The 19,987-nt window shown below is 42.1% G+C and overlaps 1 protein-coding gene across 1 annotated transcript in view; it reads right to left on the reverse strand.

Moving 5' to 3' along the window:
* The window catches only part of LGR4 (leucine rich repeat containing G protein-coupled receptor 4), a 98,622-nt gene that overhangs the window by 25,968 nt on the left and 52,667 nt on the right, over positions 1 to 19,987 (reverse strand). Inside the window, exon 3 of the mRNA XM_080642517.1 lies at positions 578 to 649. Coding sequence (XP_080498643.1) covers positions 578 to 649 — 72 coding nt within the window. The remainder of the gene's footprint in view (positions 1 to 577; positions 650 to 19,987) is intronic.

Consider the following 19,987-nt stretch of genomic DNA (forward strand, 5'->3'; position numbering starts at 1 on the left):
CAGAGAGGTCTGGTGACTTGCCCACGGTCACCCAGCAAGTAATGGTAGGAGTGAGGGGGCTGGCAGTCAGTCCCCTTGTTCCTCAACCTGCCACACTCCAAACTCCTGGCCTCTGCTGGGAATTCATGTCCTGATCCCTCACAGACTACAGAAGTCACAAGCACCTCGGTTCCCTTTAGCTCTGAAATGACTGTAATATTTGGAACTCTTGTAAGTCCTTTTCCCACAAGGGTCAGCTAATTCAACGTTCTTATAGCTGTAAAATATGTGGAAACAAAACCCAAACAGTGAAGCTTAAATATGATTTTGATTCAGTGCATTAGCTACATAAAAAGTCTAATATTTGACTCTAATGCACTAGAGATCAGAAGACCTCTTATTCAGATTTTAACTTTTGTTATCTAGACCTAGGTTTGCCTAAATCAACCTCTAGCCTCCCACACCAACCCACTGGCCACTCCTTAAACCTTTTAATCCTGAGCTAAAAGAAACTGTGCTTAACCTCGCTCCAAGCATGTTGACTATGCAGAAAGAAAATACACAGCCAGCTGTGAAACTCTAAAACTGCATTACTTACAGAACTTTGAGCTCTTTCAACCCAGACAAGGCCTTTGGGTGGATAAAAGAAAGGTCGTTGCCAGCCAATCGTCTAGAAAAAGAAAAGTAGCAAGAGGGGGGAAAAATTGTAATTCAGTCTCTTAAAATTCAGAACTCACAATAACCTAATCTGTGATTAAAGCTCTATGTTAAACATTTCTCAAGCCTATCTGACATTAAACATGGACTTAAACCTTTGCTAAAGCGATCCCAAGATTCTTCCAATGAGATAAATGTCTCTGGATTTTATTTTATTTTTTTAACTCTCAATACAATAATTTAAGCAGGCACATTTTTATTCTGGTGAGGTCAAGCAAGCCAAAACACATTAAACCAAATTAAGTTTGCTATTCATGGTCACTCTCCGCAGCTTGCTTGCGGTGTTTTCCAAGTGCCTTGTAAACGCAGACTACTGGCCCGTAGGCAGGAGTGTTTATTCGGATCTGAGCAAACCAGTCTGTCAAGGAGGAATGCCTTCAGGAGGCAAGTCGGCCTGTTATCTCCATAATCCAGGGCCGCATAGTCCATGCAAAAGAGAGGCAAACAGTAAAACTCACCGTAAGCATAACTTTCCATAAAAAGGCTGATATATTTTTTGAAAAAAATAAGCATTGTTCTAGAGAATTTTGAAGTGACAAATTTAAGTGGGAGTAAGCGTGGAATAAAAACAGAATTTACAAAATGGGTCATTTTGTAAAAAAAACCTCAGCACACCATTCATACTGAGCTGCTTTCCCATTTCCCCAGGCACACAGAAATGGGAGGGGAAGTTGAAGAGAGGACTTTAAGGAGAAGCAGCAGGAAATGGGACCGCAACTCATATAAGTAACTTATAAACAGGTGAACTTGAAGGAGCGTTCCAAGTTTTGGCTTAAATGATAGTTGCATGCCCTTAGGATTAAACACAGCACTCTCCCAGTTTCCTGGTTCCGTCAGAGGCATTCTCCCAGGCCACGAGATTTTGTGTCTATAATTAAAATAAAATAAAAAAAATGCTCTCTCCCCCTTAGGATCACATAATCACCAAGTCATATTAATTCCTTCTTTAAAGGTTCTCTTTCCATCGTTCTTTCTCTTTTCCTGTACCCCTAAGCCTTATTCATTGATTGATTCATTCACTAAAAAGTTTCACTCACTAACAAATTTAAGTGCTTACTAAGTGCCTGGCACACAACACCCTCTTCTTAGACATCAGGTGTGTCCCCTGCTTCTAATCTGTTCCTCTTACACACTTTGATTTCAGGAAGCCTCATACATTTGAAGTCACTGAGACCTGAAAACTCTACTTTTTAGATGCATTTACTTTTTCTTGAAGCTTTTGTCCCAGTTAAAAATGCAAACAGTCTTGGAAAGGCTAACACTTGATCTTTACCTGGTATTAACATAGAAACATGTACTGAAGATGTGTGTGAATTGGAAGGGAATGTGGGTGGAGGAGTGAAAGGTAAAACGATCACAGGACAAGAGCAAGTGTGTCGTTTATTCAACAGCCAGGATAACAATGCTGGGTTTTCAGGCAGCACCACAACTGTATGACAGGATTTCACACATGGCGGCCAAGTCATGGAAACAACCCAAGTGTCCTTCCATAGAAGACCGGATAAAGAAGATGTGGTACTTATGTACAATGGAATACTACTCAGCCATACGGGCAGATGAAGTAATCCCATTTGTGACAACATGGATGGATCTTGAGAACATCATGCGAAGAGAAATAAGTCAGTCAGAGAAAGCTAAGAACCATATGATTTCACTCATATGTAGGATATAAAACTGAAACTCAGACACATACCATAGTATGGTGGTCACCAGAAGGTGTGGGAAGTAAAGGGTAAAGAGGGCCAAATATATGGTGATGGAAGATGACTGGACTCTGGGTGGTAGACACAATTCAATATACAGATCATGTATCATAGAAATGTACACTTGAAACCTATATAATCTTGTTAACCAATGTCACTCAAATAAATTCAATTTTTAAAAACACAGGATTTAACACAGTTTGAACACGTGCCCCTAAATTAAATTTTTCGTAAATAGCCTTCTCACTATTTCCTTGGTTTCACACAAGGCACCCCAGCACCTAAGCTCTATACTGCCTGCCTTTTGAGGCTCCCACAACCCAGGCTCATGACCTTTTACCTCGTAGAGGTCACCCTAGGTAAAATGAGAGATTGCAGATGGTGACCTCTTCAGTGCTTCCATTTTCAAATGTTTCTCCTCAGCAAATCCTCTTGATTCTAGACCAGCTATTTTCACCACTGTGTCTTTAAATGCTTCACCTCTCAACCTCATCTTCACCCCCTACATAGCCAACTTCAGTGTTACTTCCCATGAAAACTTCTGTTCTAATGACCATGCCTGATGTATGAATTCTTAGAACTCAACTGAACCTGGTCACAGGCTACCTTCTATGGTTATTCCTTGCACAGTAAGCTTGTAGGCCAAATACAAACACTTCCAAGAACAGGCACGGGAAAATGCCAACTCAATCTTCAAAAACTGCTTTCTCGGAATTTCTTCCTCGAAAAGGCTTGCTATTTCCATACCATAGCAACCCACAGTCTATACCTCCTGCAGGCTTGATGCATGCCCTCTCAAGGGGCTTTCTCCCCCCCACTCCCCTACCCCACCCCAGGCTCACTAATTAAGTTCAATTGATAATGCAGTGTTTAATAAGGACCATAAGGGGCAGTAGCCTTCTCCTCCCCCAGCAATGCAAGTAGTCCCATGTCTATGAGGGCTCCTCCTTTGCTGTCAAGTCTGCCAAAAAGCAAACACTATAAACAGACTGAGGCTGATACAAGATTCTTAGCCTTTTGTCTCTGATATTAGCTTTCCATGTCCCCATATCTATGGACTTTCCTTGAAAACTTCAGTCTATTAGACTGGAGCTCATGGAAAAGAGTATTTTATAATTTAACAAAGTGGCAAAATGCAGAGAACCTGATTCCCTTTACTTGTCAACAGAAGAGAGTGTTGAAGCGCAGGAGCCAAAACATTTGCCCCCTTTCCCCAAATCTCTGCCCCTTTATGAGCCATGGGAAAACTAAAGTAAGCTAACTTCAAAAGCACCATCTCTTTCTCCACTATTTATCATCAATGGAAATGACCAAACAAGCTCTCTGCCTGTGGCTTATCCCAAAATGCAAACCCAGTATCTGGAGAAATCAACACGACCCGGATGTGGTGGACGGTGCTAATGCTGAGATGGGGGCACACCACCTCACACTCCCTCTGATTACTCCTTTCTTCTGGAATGCCTCTACCCACATTTTACTGAGCGGCTGTTAATGAATAATAAACACAGCAGTCTGGTGGGGGCTCTGCAGCTTCAGCAGCTGCACCCTCCAAAGCCTCTCTGCTTCTTTTATGGGCCAGTAATTCTTAGAGCAGACCCTAGGGATGCTTCTTGTTCAAAATCTCAGATCCAGAAAGAGCAATGTGAGTAAATAACAGGATTGGAGACAAAGTCCCCCAAATCTCTGGAAGGAAACACCTACTCGGTAATGAGCCCACAGTAGTTCCAGGCACGGTGATAGTGGTTTACAGACATTCCTTTTCATTTTAATCATCGCATGACAATAGCCACACTTCTCTGAGTCCCTAAGAGGCTAGCGGACTTGGCATAAGTCACAGGGCTGGTAAGCGGAGGAGCCAGCATTCCTGGCTGGCTCCAATGCTTATCTACTTTCTCTGCACCTCTGTGATGCCTCTGGTGGGTCACCAAGAGACCAGGAAACAATTCTCAGAGAACACAGTGGACTTGAGTTGCAACAGGTCTCACCCAGCAGACCAGCGCTCACATGCAGAGACTATGGCATTAGGAGGTCAGAACTGCAATTTTATAGAGGAGTTTCCAACAGACTAACAGTACCATTCTTCCCAGAGCCAAAGGTGATCTGCGGGAAGGGGCGTGGAGATGGGGGTGGGGGGTGGAACCCCTAGGTGCCCAAGGTGCAGGGCATGCCCTAAACTCACTGGGACTCTAGTAGGATATGGTACATTCTCTGTTGTGCTTTTTCAGCAGCTCCCAAGGAAAAACAGGTGGCGGATCTTGAGGAAGAATTTGTCACCAGTGGCCCTCTCCTAGCCAAGGCCAGCTACTTCCCATTCTGTGCCTGGATTGTCTCTGCTACACCCAACAGTGTTCCCAACTTCTCTCTGCATGAGGACCTATTGGCTGGCTCCAGAAAATGTTTTTAATTTGGTAAATTATAATATTTCTTTTTTTTTTTTTTTTACTTATTCTTTCAATGGCTATGAAGCCCTTAAAAACAAAACAGCCCTGACCTTTTTGGCTCAGTGGATAGAGCGTCGGCCTGCGGACTCAAGGGTCCCGGGTTCGATTCCGGTCAAGGGCATGTACCTTGGTTGCGGGCACATCTCCAGTAGGGAGTGTGCAGGAGGCAGCTGATCGATGTTTCTCTCTCATCAATGTTTCTGACTCTCTATCCCTCTCCCTTCCTCTCTGTAAAAAATCAATAAAATACATTTAAAAAAAAAACACATCATTAGGGTGAGAACAGAAGGTTGCAGGTGGTATGCTTCTCTCTGTGCTAAGGGTATATGGTCCCAAGCATCCCTTCTTTCCCCTCTGCTGCCCTCCCATTGGACTTGGAGCCCTGAACATAAGACCATATAGAGCCTGGCTGCACAGTGTCCATCCATCCACTCATTACTCTTCCTGCTGTCACCTAGGTCTAGGCCATCATTTTTTTCTCCTCCGGTATTATTGCCATGAACTTCCACAAGACTCCTGCCTCAAACCACTTAATTATAATACCATAAGATCTAAATCTTAAGGAAACACAACTCTGAGCATTTTCTGTGCTGAATTAGCCAGACCTTCAGCATGATCTTCTTTCCCCAGTGTTCCTTGTGTCTGCAATTTAGCACTCTATGCTTTTCCACCTCTGACTCTTCCCTCATGACACTCCCTTCACCTGAAATACCCCCACTCCGGCCTCTGCCCATCAATGTGAAACTGTTATGCTTTCACCTTCCTTTGATTCCACAGGTATCTGTATAGTCCAGTGGTCAGCAAACTGCGGCTCGTGAGCTGCCATTTGCCGCTCTGTTGACTAATGAGTTTGCCGACCACTGGTATAGTCAAAGCTCTCTCACTGGATGCATCTTGACTCCAGTTACCATGAACTTGTCATATCTCCTTCAATTGTATTATATGTCCCATAGGAGCAGAGACCAGGTTATATTCATTTTGCACTCTTGCATGAAACCTGACATGTAGTAGGTCCTTGTTATTTGCTGTGATGCTTCAACTAAGTCCCTGTATCAGACTCTGGATTCAAAATGGCAACCCTGCTACGTAAAGAGCGGGAGAGCTCTCTGATTAGCTTCACGTTCCTGCATCTTTCTCCTCCTGTTTCACTTCAACTCCCCTTTGCTCTCCTAACAGGAAAGAACTATCTGGCTAGATTTTAAAGTGCTCTGGCAACAATTTTCTTTCTTAACATATTCTGGGAGGATATTTTCTTAAGGAGGGTGGTGGGGAAGGTGGACTTTAAACTTGGGAACACCAATCCATTGGTCAACAGTATTATCTCAACACACTCTAGGTCATGCACATGATCACACAGATTTAACACGGGTTTAGCAGGACTTCAAATGGGAACTCAGGCTACCTCAAGGCAACTCCTGTTTATTCTGCTTGTTGCAACAGTCCCAGAAGCAGAGAGAGCAAAGACAGAGAGGGGAGAGACCGAGAGAGGGTGGAGCAAGCCACAAGACTTCCGCCCTCCCATTGGACTTGGAGCCCTTCCAGGAAACAGGATACAAGTGGCTTAGTGTGCAATGCCTTTATGAATCAGTTTTGTGTGTATTTATTATTCATAAGGTCCATGGATTCACATTAGGGGCTCCTTTCAGGGGAAGCTAGAGTTTTCAATTATACCCTCTATCCTAAATGCATATGCTATATGATATTTTCCATCTGGCTCCTCCCAGAGGGGAGAACAGGAACAGTGCTGGTGTAAGAGGCACTGGTCAGTGGTGTGCATGAATGAGCAGGCCACAGGCAGAAGGTAATCTGTGTGCTGAATTAGGCTGGGATTTCTTCATTTAAAGAAACAAGAGAGGCAAGTGTGAAATAGAGAGTAAGCCAATTGGTGTCTATTTCTCTGAGAAATGTCTGGATTTAGGTTTCTTTTAGTATGCTATAGAAATTTCATTGTAGCCATTTGGCGGAAATTCTAGTCGAGCCCAGTAGAGTAAGGACTACAATATACACTGACTAGACATATGGACAGAGCTGGGGGAAGGGCAGATGAGGGTTCGGTAGCTCCCAGCAGCTGTTGTGAGGAGCCTGGCGTGGAGCAGGCGGAGGGAGTCTAGGCAACTGTAGCAGTGAGGCTCAAGCACGCTTTGCATATAAACCAGGGGTGGGCAAACTTTTTGACTCGAGGGCCACAATGGGTTCTTAAACTGGACCAGAGGGCCGGAACAAAACCATGGATGGAGTGTTTGTGTGAACTAATATAAATTCAAAGTAAAGGAGCGGAGGGGAGAGCAAGAGAACCGGATAGAACAGCCGGATCTGGCCCGCGGGCCGTAGTTTGCCCACGGCTGAAAACCATAGAGAGTTTTATCCATGGTGATTTCTCTATCACATTATGGAGAGGTTGGGAGGCAGGCGACCAAACCAGGAAAGAGTGGCTTCCCCTCAATTCATGTGACCACCTTCATTTTGCAGAAGTGGTTTACCAGATGGCCCGGTATTGTGCTATTATCAAGTACTGACAGAAGTGTACCTTGAGCATCACCCCTCCCTTCTGAGCCACATTTATCTCACCCTCAGCAATGCCTTCTCTCCTCCCTCACCATTTCTTTCTACACCTACGTTTCCCCACCTAGCAGATCTTAATTTGAAGCCACACCTACGAACTATCACAGATTGTACCCAAACATGCCTGAGCTGCCCCTCCTGCAATGCCATTCAATTTTCTCAAGTAGGTGGATCAGTACCGAGTCATGCCACGTGCAAAATACAATAGACATAAGCACCAGCCCATAGCACTGCCCTCAGAGAAGGCATTTCCAGGTCAACACTGAACAGGGCAAATATTGCTGCAGACATTCTCATATTAAATATAATTTGAAATCAACAGGATGCAAAATTTGGACAACGTTTTAAAGTAAAAGCAAAAAAGTCCTTGATCATAGATTTATTTACATGGTAAGGCCCTACTATGTGCTCAGAACTCTGCTGCCTCCTGTGAAAAATAAAGACCTCAAGAGGTGTACCTGATTCAGGGATGTTTCATTTAGGAATGTTTGGTATCAGCACATATTAACAAAAACTAACACTTATGTAGCATTTATTATTTTCATAATCCTACTATATTGGCCCTGAACAGTGGGTCAGGCAGGCTTAGTATCACCACATCCTCTCTGTTTTGTTTTGTTTTTAAGCAGATGAAAAAAGTGAGCCTTTGTTTTCTCCATGCCTTGCCCATGGCTAAAAAACATAAAGCCTTGAAATAAAACATGGTAAACAAAACAAAATAATGTAAATTCTAGAAACAGAACAATGTTGTCTTATGTTATTTTCTATAAATGACTTTAAGAGAACTGAATGATGTGGTTATTTTCATAGTGAATCCAGAGGACTAACAATCAAACAGCGTCCTTTATATTCCCCTTGGACATTCCTCCTATCAGCATTAAATAAACCTCATCTGGTACAGTATATCAGAGAGTTCTCAGTCAGCCAACGTTTTACTTACCCTACTTCTTCACATACCAGGAAGAGTTTTACATCTTCATAGACTTTTGTGTAAGTACTAGAGGGCCGGTGCACAAAATCCATGCACTGTGGGGGGGGAGGGGGTTGTCTTTCAGCCCAGCCTAAACCCTCTCCAATCTGGGACACCTGTGTGATTGGGCCTAAACCGGCAGTCGGACATCCCTCTCACAATCTGGGACTGTTGGCTCCCAACTGCTCGCCTGCCTGCCAGCCTGATCACCACCTAACCACTCCCCTGCCAGCCTGATCGATGCCTAACTGCTCCCCTGCTGGCCCAGTCGCCCCCAACTGCCCTCCCCTGCAGGCCTGGTCCCCCCCAACTGCCCTCCCCTGCAGGCCTGGTCCCCCCCAACTGCCCTCCTCTGCAGGCCTGGTTGCCCCCAACTGCCCTCCCCTGAAGGCCTCTGATTGCCCACAACTACCCTCCCCTGCCAGCCACCTTGTGGTGGCCATCTTTGACCACATGGGGGCAGTCATCTTGTGCAAGGGCGTGAGGGTCAATTTGCATATTACCTCTTTATTATATAGGATATGTGAAAACTGAATATGTTTTATGAGCATGCATGCATTAAGAACCCCTATTATGGAGATTCTCAAATTTTTAAAAGTAGTCTTCATTTACAGAAAAGAGGACAATTATTTCATACACTCCCCACACATATATAATATTACATATTTCTGTTTAAATACACAAAACTAAAGCAGAATACCTCATCAAAAAATAAGTCTGGCCTGGCCACTATGGCTCAGTGGTTGAGCATCAATCCATGAACCAGGAGGTCATAGTTTGATTCCTAGTCAGGGCACATGCCCAGGTTGCAGGCTCAATCCCCAGTAGGAGGTGTGCAGGAGGAAGCAGATCATGATTCTGTTTCATCACTGATGTTTCTATCTTTCTTGCCCTCTCCCTTCCTCTCTGAAATTAATTTTTTAAAATTGAAAAAAATAAAAAGTAAGCTTGTTCCTGGTAACAGTGTAAGGCCATCTAGAACTCGTGCACATACTAAAAGAGCTTATTCAATTCAAAGAAACTTATGTTCCACCTGCACCAGTTGGCCTTTGTATCTTCCACTTCCTCTTATAGTAACCCACAGAAGACGTATTTTATGGGTAAGTCAATAAAAACCTTGTTAATAGTTATATTTCCTGAGCAAAGTTATCCTGACAACCTAGTCATTTATCCTCTTGCAATGAACACATGCACTATCCCCCATATGAGGAAATACAGCTTTAAAAATATTTTTTTACAGCTTTAAAAAATTTTTACAACCAACATCAACCAACAAATTTGACCTTTTACTACAGGCCAAGCACCACAGGTATGGCAAAGAAGGTACTGAGTTTTCCTAAGACATTTCTCATTTCATTTCTTATAAATGAGGATGATTCATTAAACATAAAACATCAATGGAAGTTAGTTTTTACATAGTCTGATAAGGTTTCTCACATCAATAAATTAAAAATAAAAAACCCTTCGACTTGCCTGGCCAGCATAGCTCAGTGATTGAGCATCGACCTATAAACCAGGAGGTCATGGTTCTATTCCTGGTCAGGGCACATATCCCAGTTGTGGGCTCGATCCCCAGTGTGGGGCGTGCAGGAGGCAGCCGATCAATGATTCTCTTTCACTGTTGATGTTTCTACCTCTCTCTCCCTCTCCCTTCCTCTCTGAATCAATAAAAATATATTTAAAAAAAGAAGAAGAAAAGAAATCCTTTGTCTTAACCCTCTCTCGATTTCAAGTACAAATATGTGGTTACTATCACCAAAGGTCATACAAGAAAGTGAGACAACAGGCACTGGGCCTTAGAAAAAAGTCAGTGCAGTTGAAGAAACAAGTACATCCTGACACATCTAGAGCACAAAATCCAAGACCCTTCATCCAGTAATAAGGGGTGAGGAGCAGAGAAAGCGTAAGATGGATCTGGGAAAGAAAAACCAGGGAAGGCTTCCTGTAGCAGAAAGGGCTCAAATGAAGTGTATAGAATGGGTGAGTAGTACAGAGAGGACCGTGGCAGGCACTGTTGGTTGCCTACTATATAGCCATTCATGTCTTCCTGATAGAGCCTAGATTTGTTCAAATATCTTCTCCTTTACAAGACAGCTTCATGATTAAACTATGACTGGTCTTAGCCAATCATGCTGGTTCCATCCCCGTGACTTGTTTAGGGATGGGTCCATGGGTATCCCTCAGTGGTGAGATAATGGGTGGTTCTTTTTCCTCTCTTCTCCTTATCTGAGTCTAGATTTTTAAAACTGAATATTCATTAATTCTATGATCATTTTATTAATAAACCAAGTATGTCTGCGATACAAATATTTCTAGCATTTCCAACATAATATTCTTAGATAGACCCAATATAATATCCAAGAATAATATATAATAATATATCAAAGATTATGCTATATATATGTGTGTGTGTGTGTGTGTGTGTGTGTGTATATATATATATATATATATATATATATGACTAATAAGTAGTGAGTAGGGGAAATAAGGAACAAATTCTGAGTTAAAGATTCTATTAAAACACATAATACTGTATTAAATAAGCATGGCCTGGCTTAGAGTGAACGATACATGAAAGAAATGACTTAGTCTATTTCCTTGCTGGAAAGTTCAAACATGCTAGCAGAAAATCAAATCTGTTTTCAGTTACTTGCAGTCACTACTATTTTTAGTCATAGAACAAATCATCAGCTTTGATTAAAATCAATTAATAAACGAGCCAGCAAACTTCATCTGCCTCTCTACACTTTCTGAATCTTGTGTCAAACACTTTAACAACAAATTGCTTGATTCTCCTGCTTGGTTTCTTCTAGTCGCCTATGAAATCCTGACTTTTCCAAGCCAAATTCCGAGTACATCAAATCCTTCATCATCTTTGCATGTAGGCTACTAATCACTATAGGACAAAGTTACAGAGCTGGTTCTACTCTAAATTTAAACTACCTAAGCTTTGACTAGGACCCTTCTATTCTTTAGCCATCCTTTGTTCATTGTGCATCGACCCAGATATTCCCCACCGTGTGTCTAGTCACTATATTCTAGTGGGCTGCCATAACAATGATCTCTTTCTCCCAGGCATGTCTTCTTTCCCCTTTCTGCTTTCTTTGGGGGAACTTCTCCATCCAGGTAATTCTAGTGGGGATAAGGCCATGACCCAGGCTGGGCCATACCATTTTGAACACAGTAGAGAAACTGGTTCAAGGGCAGGCACATGAGGCAGGTCTGGCCTACCAGAGTCCTCCTAGGAGTTTTCTGCTGAAAGTAGGGAGGAAGACAATAGATATCCGTTTCAGATTTCAAGATGCAAGTATGTGCCTGGGGTTACCAACGGTTGTGTTTCCCAGTATAGGGAGACAGGCTATTTGCAGCTGGAAAGAATGAAGCCAAAATCAAAAGTAGAGACAAGTGAATCTAAGAAATGGAGAGCATGAGAAAACGCGTAACCTTTAACCCTGAGATCCAGTACCCTGTGAAGCCAGCCCCACCTTTGGGCTTTCTAGTTCTACATGAAACACTAAGTCCTCTATTACACCGCAGTTGGTTTTCTGTCTCTTAAAATCCCTATGGACTCCTGTCAAATATAGTCCATATTCCAAGCACTACCTTCTCTCAAAAAACCAGAAATCACCTACTAGCTGTCCCCAAATGCCCTCTTCTTGATGAACTTCTCACAACCCTACTGAAATGATTCTTAAAAAACTTAAATTCCAGGCCTTTTCTCAATATCTGGCCCTGGGCCCCTTTCTCCAGCATGTCAAAGCTGATTCTTCATTTCTTGTGAAAAGTCTCTCCTCCCACAGCTCCTGGGGCACAGTTCTGCCCTAATTCTCCCGCTTCTCTGGCACTTGGTCTTCTTCCCACACCCTGAGTCAAGTGTTTCCCAAGGAGTTGTCTTTGGCTTCCTTCCCTTTTCATCTACCCTCTCTCCCTTGGCAAGCTCTTATAATCTAATGTTTCCAGTAATCACCTCAAAATAAAAGACTCCACAATCTATAACCATGAGACTCTATTCTGTGGTCTACATCCATGAATCTCTATTCTCAACTTCATACCTATATTTCCAGATGCCCCTACCATATCATACCTAAAGTCAACATGAATATTCAAAGGTACATGCAATATCGTCTCTTCTGAAGCAATTTTTCTTTCTGTAGTCTTTAATTTTGTCAAAGCACCAACAGACTCCTTAAAATTACTGTCTTAAAATTAAGTGTTATTGATGACACCCGTCATCCCAGCTGAGACTTCTCTTGATGCTACTTCCACAACTTCCCTCTTACGGCCTCTCATCCACCCTAGTTCAGATTCTCATCATTCCTACCTGCACCATTGCCATTAGCATCTTCCTCTGTCTCCCCGCACTCTCTCCATTCCAGCCATCCTACTTTCTGCTATGAGATGACACTGATTGAAGGTCATAGGTGATCAAGTCATTTCCTAGCTCAAAAACTTCAACAGCCACTCAAATGTTGAAACTCCTCATTAGTCTGCCAAGAAAGGCCCTCAATCTGGCCCCAAATTCCTTCCTTGTTTCTTTCCCATAACTTCCTTTCAGGAATTCAGCGCGACAACCAAACCAAGCACCACAGCATTCCTATTACCTATCCCAGGCCTCTCCATATCCTGCTCATGCTCCTTTTTCCTTATCTCCTCATGAAGAGCACCCACCATCCCTCAAGGCTCTCCAGAAATGCCAACTCTTTGATGAGGTCTTCCTTAATCTTTCTTGCTAGAAGTTACTTCCCTTCTCCTTTGAACTCCCATTACTCCAGTACACTGTTCATCTCTCTTGAAGGCAAGAATCTCATTAAATTCAACACTGAACACAGTGTTTTATCTAACAAAAGTCTGTTGAATTCATGAACTGTCTAATAAATCTTTCCTCATCCTCTCCACACCTACAGTCAGAGCCAGAATTGAAACCAAGTCCATTACTAACAAGCTATGTGACCTTGGGAAAGTTACTTAACCACTCTGAGGAAAAACTCAGCCTCCCCATCAGCAAATTTGGAACAAATAGAGCTCACTGAGTATATGAGTTAAAACAAAACAATGTTTGTTCTAGGAAGTCCTATCTGGTACATAGTACGTCCAGTTACTATAAGGTTTATTTCTATTTCTCTCTTTTCACCCTTAACTCCCTAATGTGAGCAGTCCCCAAGTGACACAAGAAAATGGGATGAATCAGACTAGTTATACTCCTCTGTGAGCTCACTATGGACTTCCCAACAGTAAGGGCTATTAAGTCACCCTACCAAAGCATTATAAAGTAGAATAAGAGAATGCTTCCAAGAATATAATATTTTTAACTGTCATATATCACCAGAGCAAATGGGGAACTCTTTTACTTTTACTGGGAAATTATTGCAGTTGATAGAACTTATCTGACAAGCCTTCATCAAGGAAGTGTTAAGTGAGTCAAACTTTAGAGGCAAAAGAAATTCCTTGTATTAGAAGAGAACAACAATCAGCTACTTTCTACAGCTCTAAACAACCCAGTAAGACTATCTGAGACCACTTAAACAGTTCAGAGACATTAAAGCTGATGGGAATATAGTGGGAATGACAGTGAGCTGCATAGGTCTCATTCCGGCTCAGGTACATACTCACTGTGGTACTTTGGGCAAGCTACTCATCTACTACTGGGCCTTGATATTTTCATCTGAAAATGGTATGGCTAGACAAGAAAACTTCATTGTAGAAAGAACTCTTTATTAATAAATTTTGTGTTCAATGAACTAAGGGAAATGCTGGGCAGCCAAACCACCTTTGATGGTTAGCTATGGACATACTTAAGAGTAGTAGGTAATAGTGAGTGGCTGGTTTCTTAAGTTCCCTTCCACTCCTGTGCCTCTTGAGGCAACATTATGGCTTAGAAATTAAGAAGACTTGAATCACATCAATATATATTCAGATCCTGGCTCTGCTATTTCTTATATGACCACAGTGAGTTTTTTACCTCTCTAAAGCCTCCGTGTTCTCATCTATAAGTTGGGATAATAATAAATTCTATCTACCTTATAGGGATAGAGGCCTTGTGAGCATTAAATCAGGTAGCATGCATTACATTTTTAGCACATAATAAACTCTCAATAAATATTGACTGCCATTATTTCTCTTGCACCCTAAAATAATTTCCCTTTGCCCAACTTGAGCAATTTTAATTATATGCATTAACTCAGATAGAGACCACAAAAAATAGTTTTAGAAATTTAAAACAAATTATCAAGACAATAACCACAGGCGACTTGTGTCGATTGTATCTTGAACCAGAAATTTGTTTCTTTTACTATAAAAAACATTAGTGAAACAGTTGTTAAATTTGAGTAAGAATTACAGATCAGATGAAAATACATATCAGTGCTAGTTTTCTGAATTTGACAACTACACTGCAGTTATTTAAGCAAAAATCCTTGTATTTGTGGAATAAGCAATAAAATACTTAGAGGTAAAAGGGCATGATGACTGCAACTTACTTTCAAATGGTTCTGAAAAATGTACATATATTTTACATGTTATAGTGTTTGTGTGTGTGGAGAGAGTGAGTTAACGTTTGGGTAGTCTGAGTAAATGGTATGTGCAAAAATTCTTTGTGCTTGCAACACTTTCTAAGTGCATTTTTATATATGTGTGTGCACATATACACTGAGTGGCCAGATTATGATGATCTCTGAATGCATAATAATCTGGCCACTCTCTCTCTCTATATATATATTAGAGGCCCAGTGCATGAATTCGTGCATGGGTGGGATCTGGCCAGCCTGTCCAGGGAGAAGGGACATGGGCGGTTGGCTGGCCCGCCTGCTGGTGGAACTCCTGGTCAAGGGGACAATTTGCATATTAGCTTTATATTTTATAGGATATACAATGAGTGGCCAGATTATTATGCGTTCAGAGATCATAATAATCTGGCCACTCAGTGTATATTCTGTATATGTATGTGTCAGTCAATACTTACATATCACTAAACTATTTAATTTTGACCCACTGTTTATATTTGATTTGAAAATCTCCCTGTTCAAATTTTTGCTAGTCCTCTTTTGTAAAGTAAAGCCTCCATTTAGAATTAATTATCCTACAGATGAAAAAACAAACAAACAAAAAACTGAGATCCAAGTTTCACTTTAGCATTGTGAAGAGTTCCAAAGTCACAGTACATTTTGAAACAAATGAAATTATCCTAGTCTTATAGTATGTGTTAAACAACAACTGCGCAAGTGCCAAGGTTGGCAATTGTTTCTATTGCTGTTGCAACATCTAAGCTCAAAGTAACATCCACAGATTTTTCAGTGGTCGCCTATGGGAAAGCAGTTGGATATGCCTTCTACTGTTTCTAATTAAATCAATTTCACAACTCCACATTTCAGCCATTCCCCAAATGTCTACCAATGCCCCGACAGGTCTCAAGGAGAGCCCCAAATAGTTGTGGCAGTGTCACAGCAGACAACAAAGCCTGTCGATGCTAAACAAACATTTTCCAAGAATTCTGACTTTCCTTTCACATCCTTAACACAAACCGATATTGGCCCTCTCCAACACCCATCCCCAAACAAAACAATCTCTCCCCCAAATGCTTTAAGAGAAAGAAAGACTACAATGTTTATGAGGCATAGTGGACATAGCATGTTATGGTCACAAAGCATGTGGGCAAAAATTACCCCATTTTCCCTTCACCATTCTACAGTAAGGATTCCCATTTTACATGGTACAAAACTGAGGTGCAAAACTCAAGACCATCCCAAGATTTGCACTTGTATGTAGAAGTTAGAGCCAGACCTATGTTTTTGTATCCTCTGGGGAGAGCAGGGTGTAACCACTGGGTTATGATGATTATAAACTGTAAAACTTTCAAAAGTAGGTTAAATGTGAAAATAAAACTGGCAACTAGTTCTTAAAGTACATTTCACTTAACAATTTGGGTGAAATATTTCCCTGAAAAACATGCATGCCATCCACAGTGTTCAGAAAGCACAGGGCTCTGGGGATCTGATTTCAAGTCCCAGCAAAACTACAAACCAGTCTGTGAACTTGAATGAGGCACTTGACCTCGTCAGCTCCATTTCTGCTTTTATAAAACCGCTTCTCTGCACAGTTATGAGAATGAACTTTTTATACATTGTAAAACTCGATATGCATGCTATTTAGCATCATTATCGTTATAAAACTGAATTCTTCATGACCCACACTGATTGGCTCTCGGGGTTCCCAGTCTCAGTGAATGGCATCCAGTCATTCTGAGCAAAGAGTGTAGCCTCATCCCCATTATTCACTCTCCTATTCTCCTTCAGGATAAAAGTCTAGACTCCTTAGCTTAACAAGTCCCTCATGATCTGGCCTCATCCCCTAACATTTTTCTATCTTTCAATATTTCAAATTTCCGTTTTCCAATAGGCATCACTAACCATTTCAAATGTTTTAATGCTGCTGAAATGTCTACCTCTGTGTCTTTGCACATGCCATCAGGTTCTTTCTGGAGCACCCTTGCCAGCCAACCTCATTTGGCTGATTCCCACGTGTTCTTCAAGACTCAGCTGAAGCTATTCTGGGAAACCTTTCTTAAGTCCTACAGTCCCAAGCAAGCCTGCTGCTTTAGGCTTCCCCTGACCCCGCACACACGTCTGTGACAGTATTCACCGCCTCTGCCCCAAGTGTCCATTCCATCTCCTCCTCTGGACCAGCCCTTTCCAACCGGTGAGCCGCAGCATCTTTAAAACATGCCACACCTGACCATTCAGTCAAGGGCACTGGCCTCTTTTCCCTGAGATTGTCAAATAAAAAAATGACAACAGCCAACACAACAATGGCTGTCCGGTGTGAATGAATCAAAATTATACCTATTTTTTTTGTCAGATCGGCAAAAAATATAACCTATGTTTTGGTGTGCCATGAAATGAAAGAGGCTGAACATCGCTGCTCTAGAGAGCATTATTGTCCAGATGAACTTTCTGCAATATTAGAAATGTTCTATATCTATATTGTCCAATACAATAGCCACTAGCCATTGGAAAAATGGCTCGTTCGATTCCGGAGATAAATGTTCAATTTTATTTAGTTTTAATTATTTTAAATTTAAACTTAAATAGCCACCTGTGGCTCGTGGCGGTGCTGTTGGATGGCACAAGTCTATGTAGACTGTCAACTCCAAAGACCACGCTGATTTGTCGTGGTGTCCCTGACACCACCACGGGATCTGGCAAACGGAAGGATTCAGTGTTTGTTGAAAGACTAAGTGAATATGTAAATATCTATAAACACGTCTCATATATAGTTGGGAACTGATTCCACACAATATTCAAAGCATTCTGGGTTATCCTAAAAGTTGGCCAAACTGATCACATCTTGTAAAGCGCACCTCATTAAGTATCATGGAAAAACCCACCCTCCGTGAAGCATTCATTTCTCCACAGGGACTTCAGCTTCGCAGGGACGCTTAAATGACTTCCAGATGACTTCTTGATTAATGGTCCGCTGCTTATGAAATATTACAATGACCATGGCAGCATCATTTTGGAATGTCAAAATCAACTATGTTTTATAAAGAAAATACATGGGTGTGTGCTTTTTTACCATACTTATATTAACATGGGGGGAAAAATCCCCTTGAATGCCTAAAGTATTCCTAGAGTATAAAAGACTACTCTGACCTCTTCTTTGAAATTAACCATCAGCTGCCCTAACTGAACATGTGTGTTTGTGTGTGTGTGTTTTTAAAATATATTTTTATTGATTTCAGAGAGTAAGGGAGAGGGAGAGAGAGTTAGAAACATCAATGATGAGAGAGAATTATTGATTGGCTACCTCCTCTAAGTCCCACACTGGGGATTGAGCACTCGACCTGGGCATGTGCCCTGACCGGGAATTGAACTGTGATGTTCTGGTTCATAGGTTGATGCTCAACCACTGAGCCACACTGGCCAGGCTGAATGTATTTTTGAAATCCTGTACAATATTTGGAGAAAGTGTCCTGGCTTGATTTGATGGGCTCCAGTCACTGCAATAGCAGAATATGGAGAGAACATGACCTCGCTCCAAAGAACAAGTGGGCACATTCAATTTGGTTCCAATTAAGTCTCAGTTGACAGCACTCATGAGCTTGACATAGGCTTGGTCATTTGAGATTTTAAGAAATCTAAGATGTGAACGTCACAAAGCTGAGCTTGAGCAGGTTTGACTCCACATCCAAGTCCTCACTACGAACCTCTCAGAGTCGAGCTGGCAGTCAAAGGCCTCAGCAAAGGGGGTCTGCACAGAACCACCCACCCAAAGGAAGGAGAGCTTCTCCAGGCCCCACCTGGGGCGTCACACATCCCACAGGGGCATCAGATGGCTGGACAATCCCTTGTTAATGTCCCTTCATTGCATCATTACTACTATAAAGGGAGACTAATCCTAAGTCTGAAACTATATATATAAAAGGCTAAGCAACCGGCCAACCGGCCGACCAGCTGGTAGCTATGACGCGCACTGATCACCAGGGGGCAGACACTCAGCGCAGGAGCTGCCAAGTGACAGCAACTTTGCAGAGTGCCCTCTCACACTTCGGGACCCCTCAGGGGATGTCGGGCTGCCCGTTTCAGCCCGATCCCCGTAGGCCACCTGCTGGAGGGACCCCGCTCACTACACAGAGGCCCTTCCAGCCCTGGTGCTGCCCCAGGTGTGGCTGGCCGGAGAGAGACCGTGGGAGGTTGGCCCAGGGCGGGTCTGGGTGTCTGGCCCATCTCGTGCAGTCCCACCCCGGTGGCCACCTTCTAATTAATTTGCTTTCAATGTGCACGAATCCGTGCACTGGGACTCTAGTATGTGAAATAAAAAAGAATAGGTCCTCGCCAGGTGGCTCAGTTGGTTGGAGCATCTTGTACTACAAAAGATACAGGTTTGATTCCTGGTCAGGACACATACCTAGGTTGCTGGTTCAATCTCTGGTTGGGGCGCATGCAGAAGGCAATGAGTAAATGTTTCTCTCTCACATTGATGTTTCTCTCTTTCTCTCTCTCCCTACCTCTCTCGCTAAAATCAATGAAAACATCATTGGGTGAGGATTTTAAAAAAAGGAATAGGTAGAGTATCTTAAAGCTTGATCAGGAGAAATAAGGAGTGGGCCTTCAAATACATAGTTCACTCCTTTTAAATTCAGTTAAAAATTTTAATTAAAAATAAGTATTTATTATAAGAGAATGAATGTTCACTAAAGAAAAACAGGCTAAAATGAAACATGCATTGAATCCTTTTACCCAAAGATAATATTTGCTATATATGCCACTTCTTTTTTTTTTAATGTAGTTTTAAAAGAGTAAAATAAGTAGTAGCTAGCATTTACATAACCCCTGTTTCATGGACCGTCCTAAGCATTTAGCATCTATTAACTCATTCTGTCTTCACCACACTACTACGAGGAGGGACTGTTGATATCTGTACCTTACAGACAAAGAAGCTGAGCAGGGGGAAGTTAAGTAAGTAACCTGACCCAGTTCACAAGCTTGGAAGTGAAAATAATCCCCGTTCAGTTTTGGCTCTGGGAACATTATGTTCAACTAAGTAGTGTGGGAAGAAAACTTTCTCCTTAACTTTATTAAATCCTTAACTGCGACTTCAGTACTCCGTCTGAAGCAGGGAGC

Source organism: Plecotus auritus, assembly GCF_963455305.1.
Source record: "Plecotus auritus genome assembly, chromosome: 9".
Lineage (NCBI taxonomy): Eukaryota > Metazoa > Chordata > Mammalia > Chiroptera > Vespertilionidae > Plecotus > Plecotus auritus.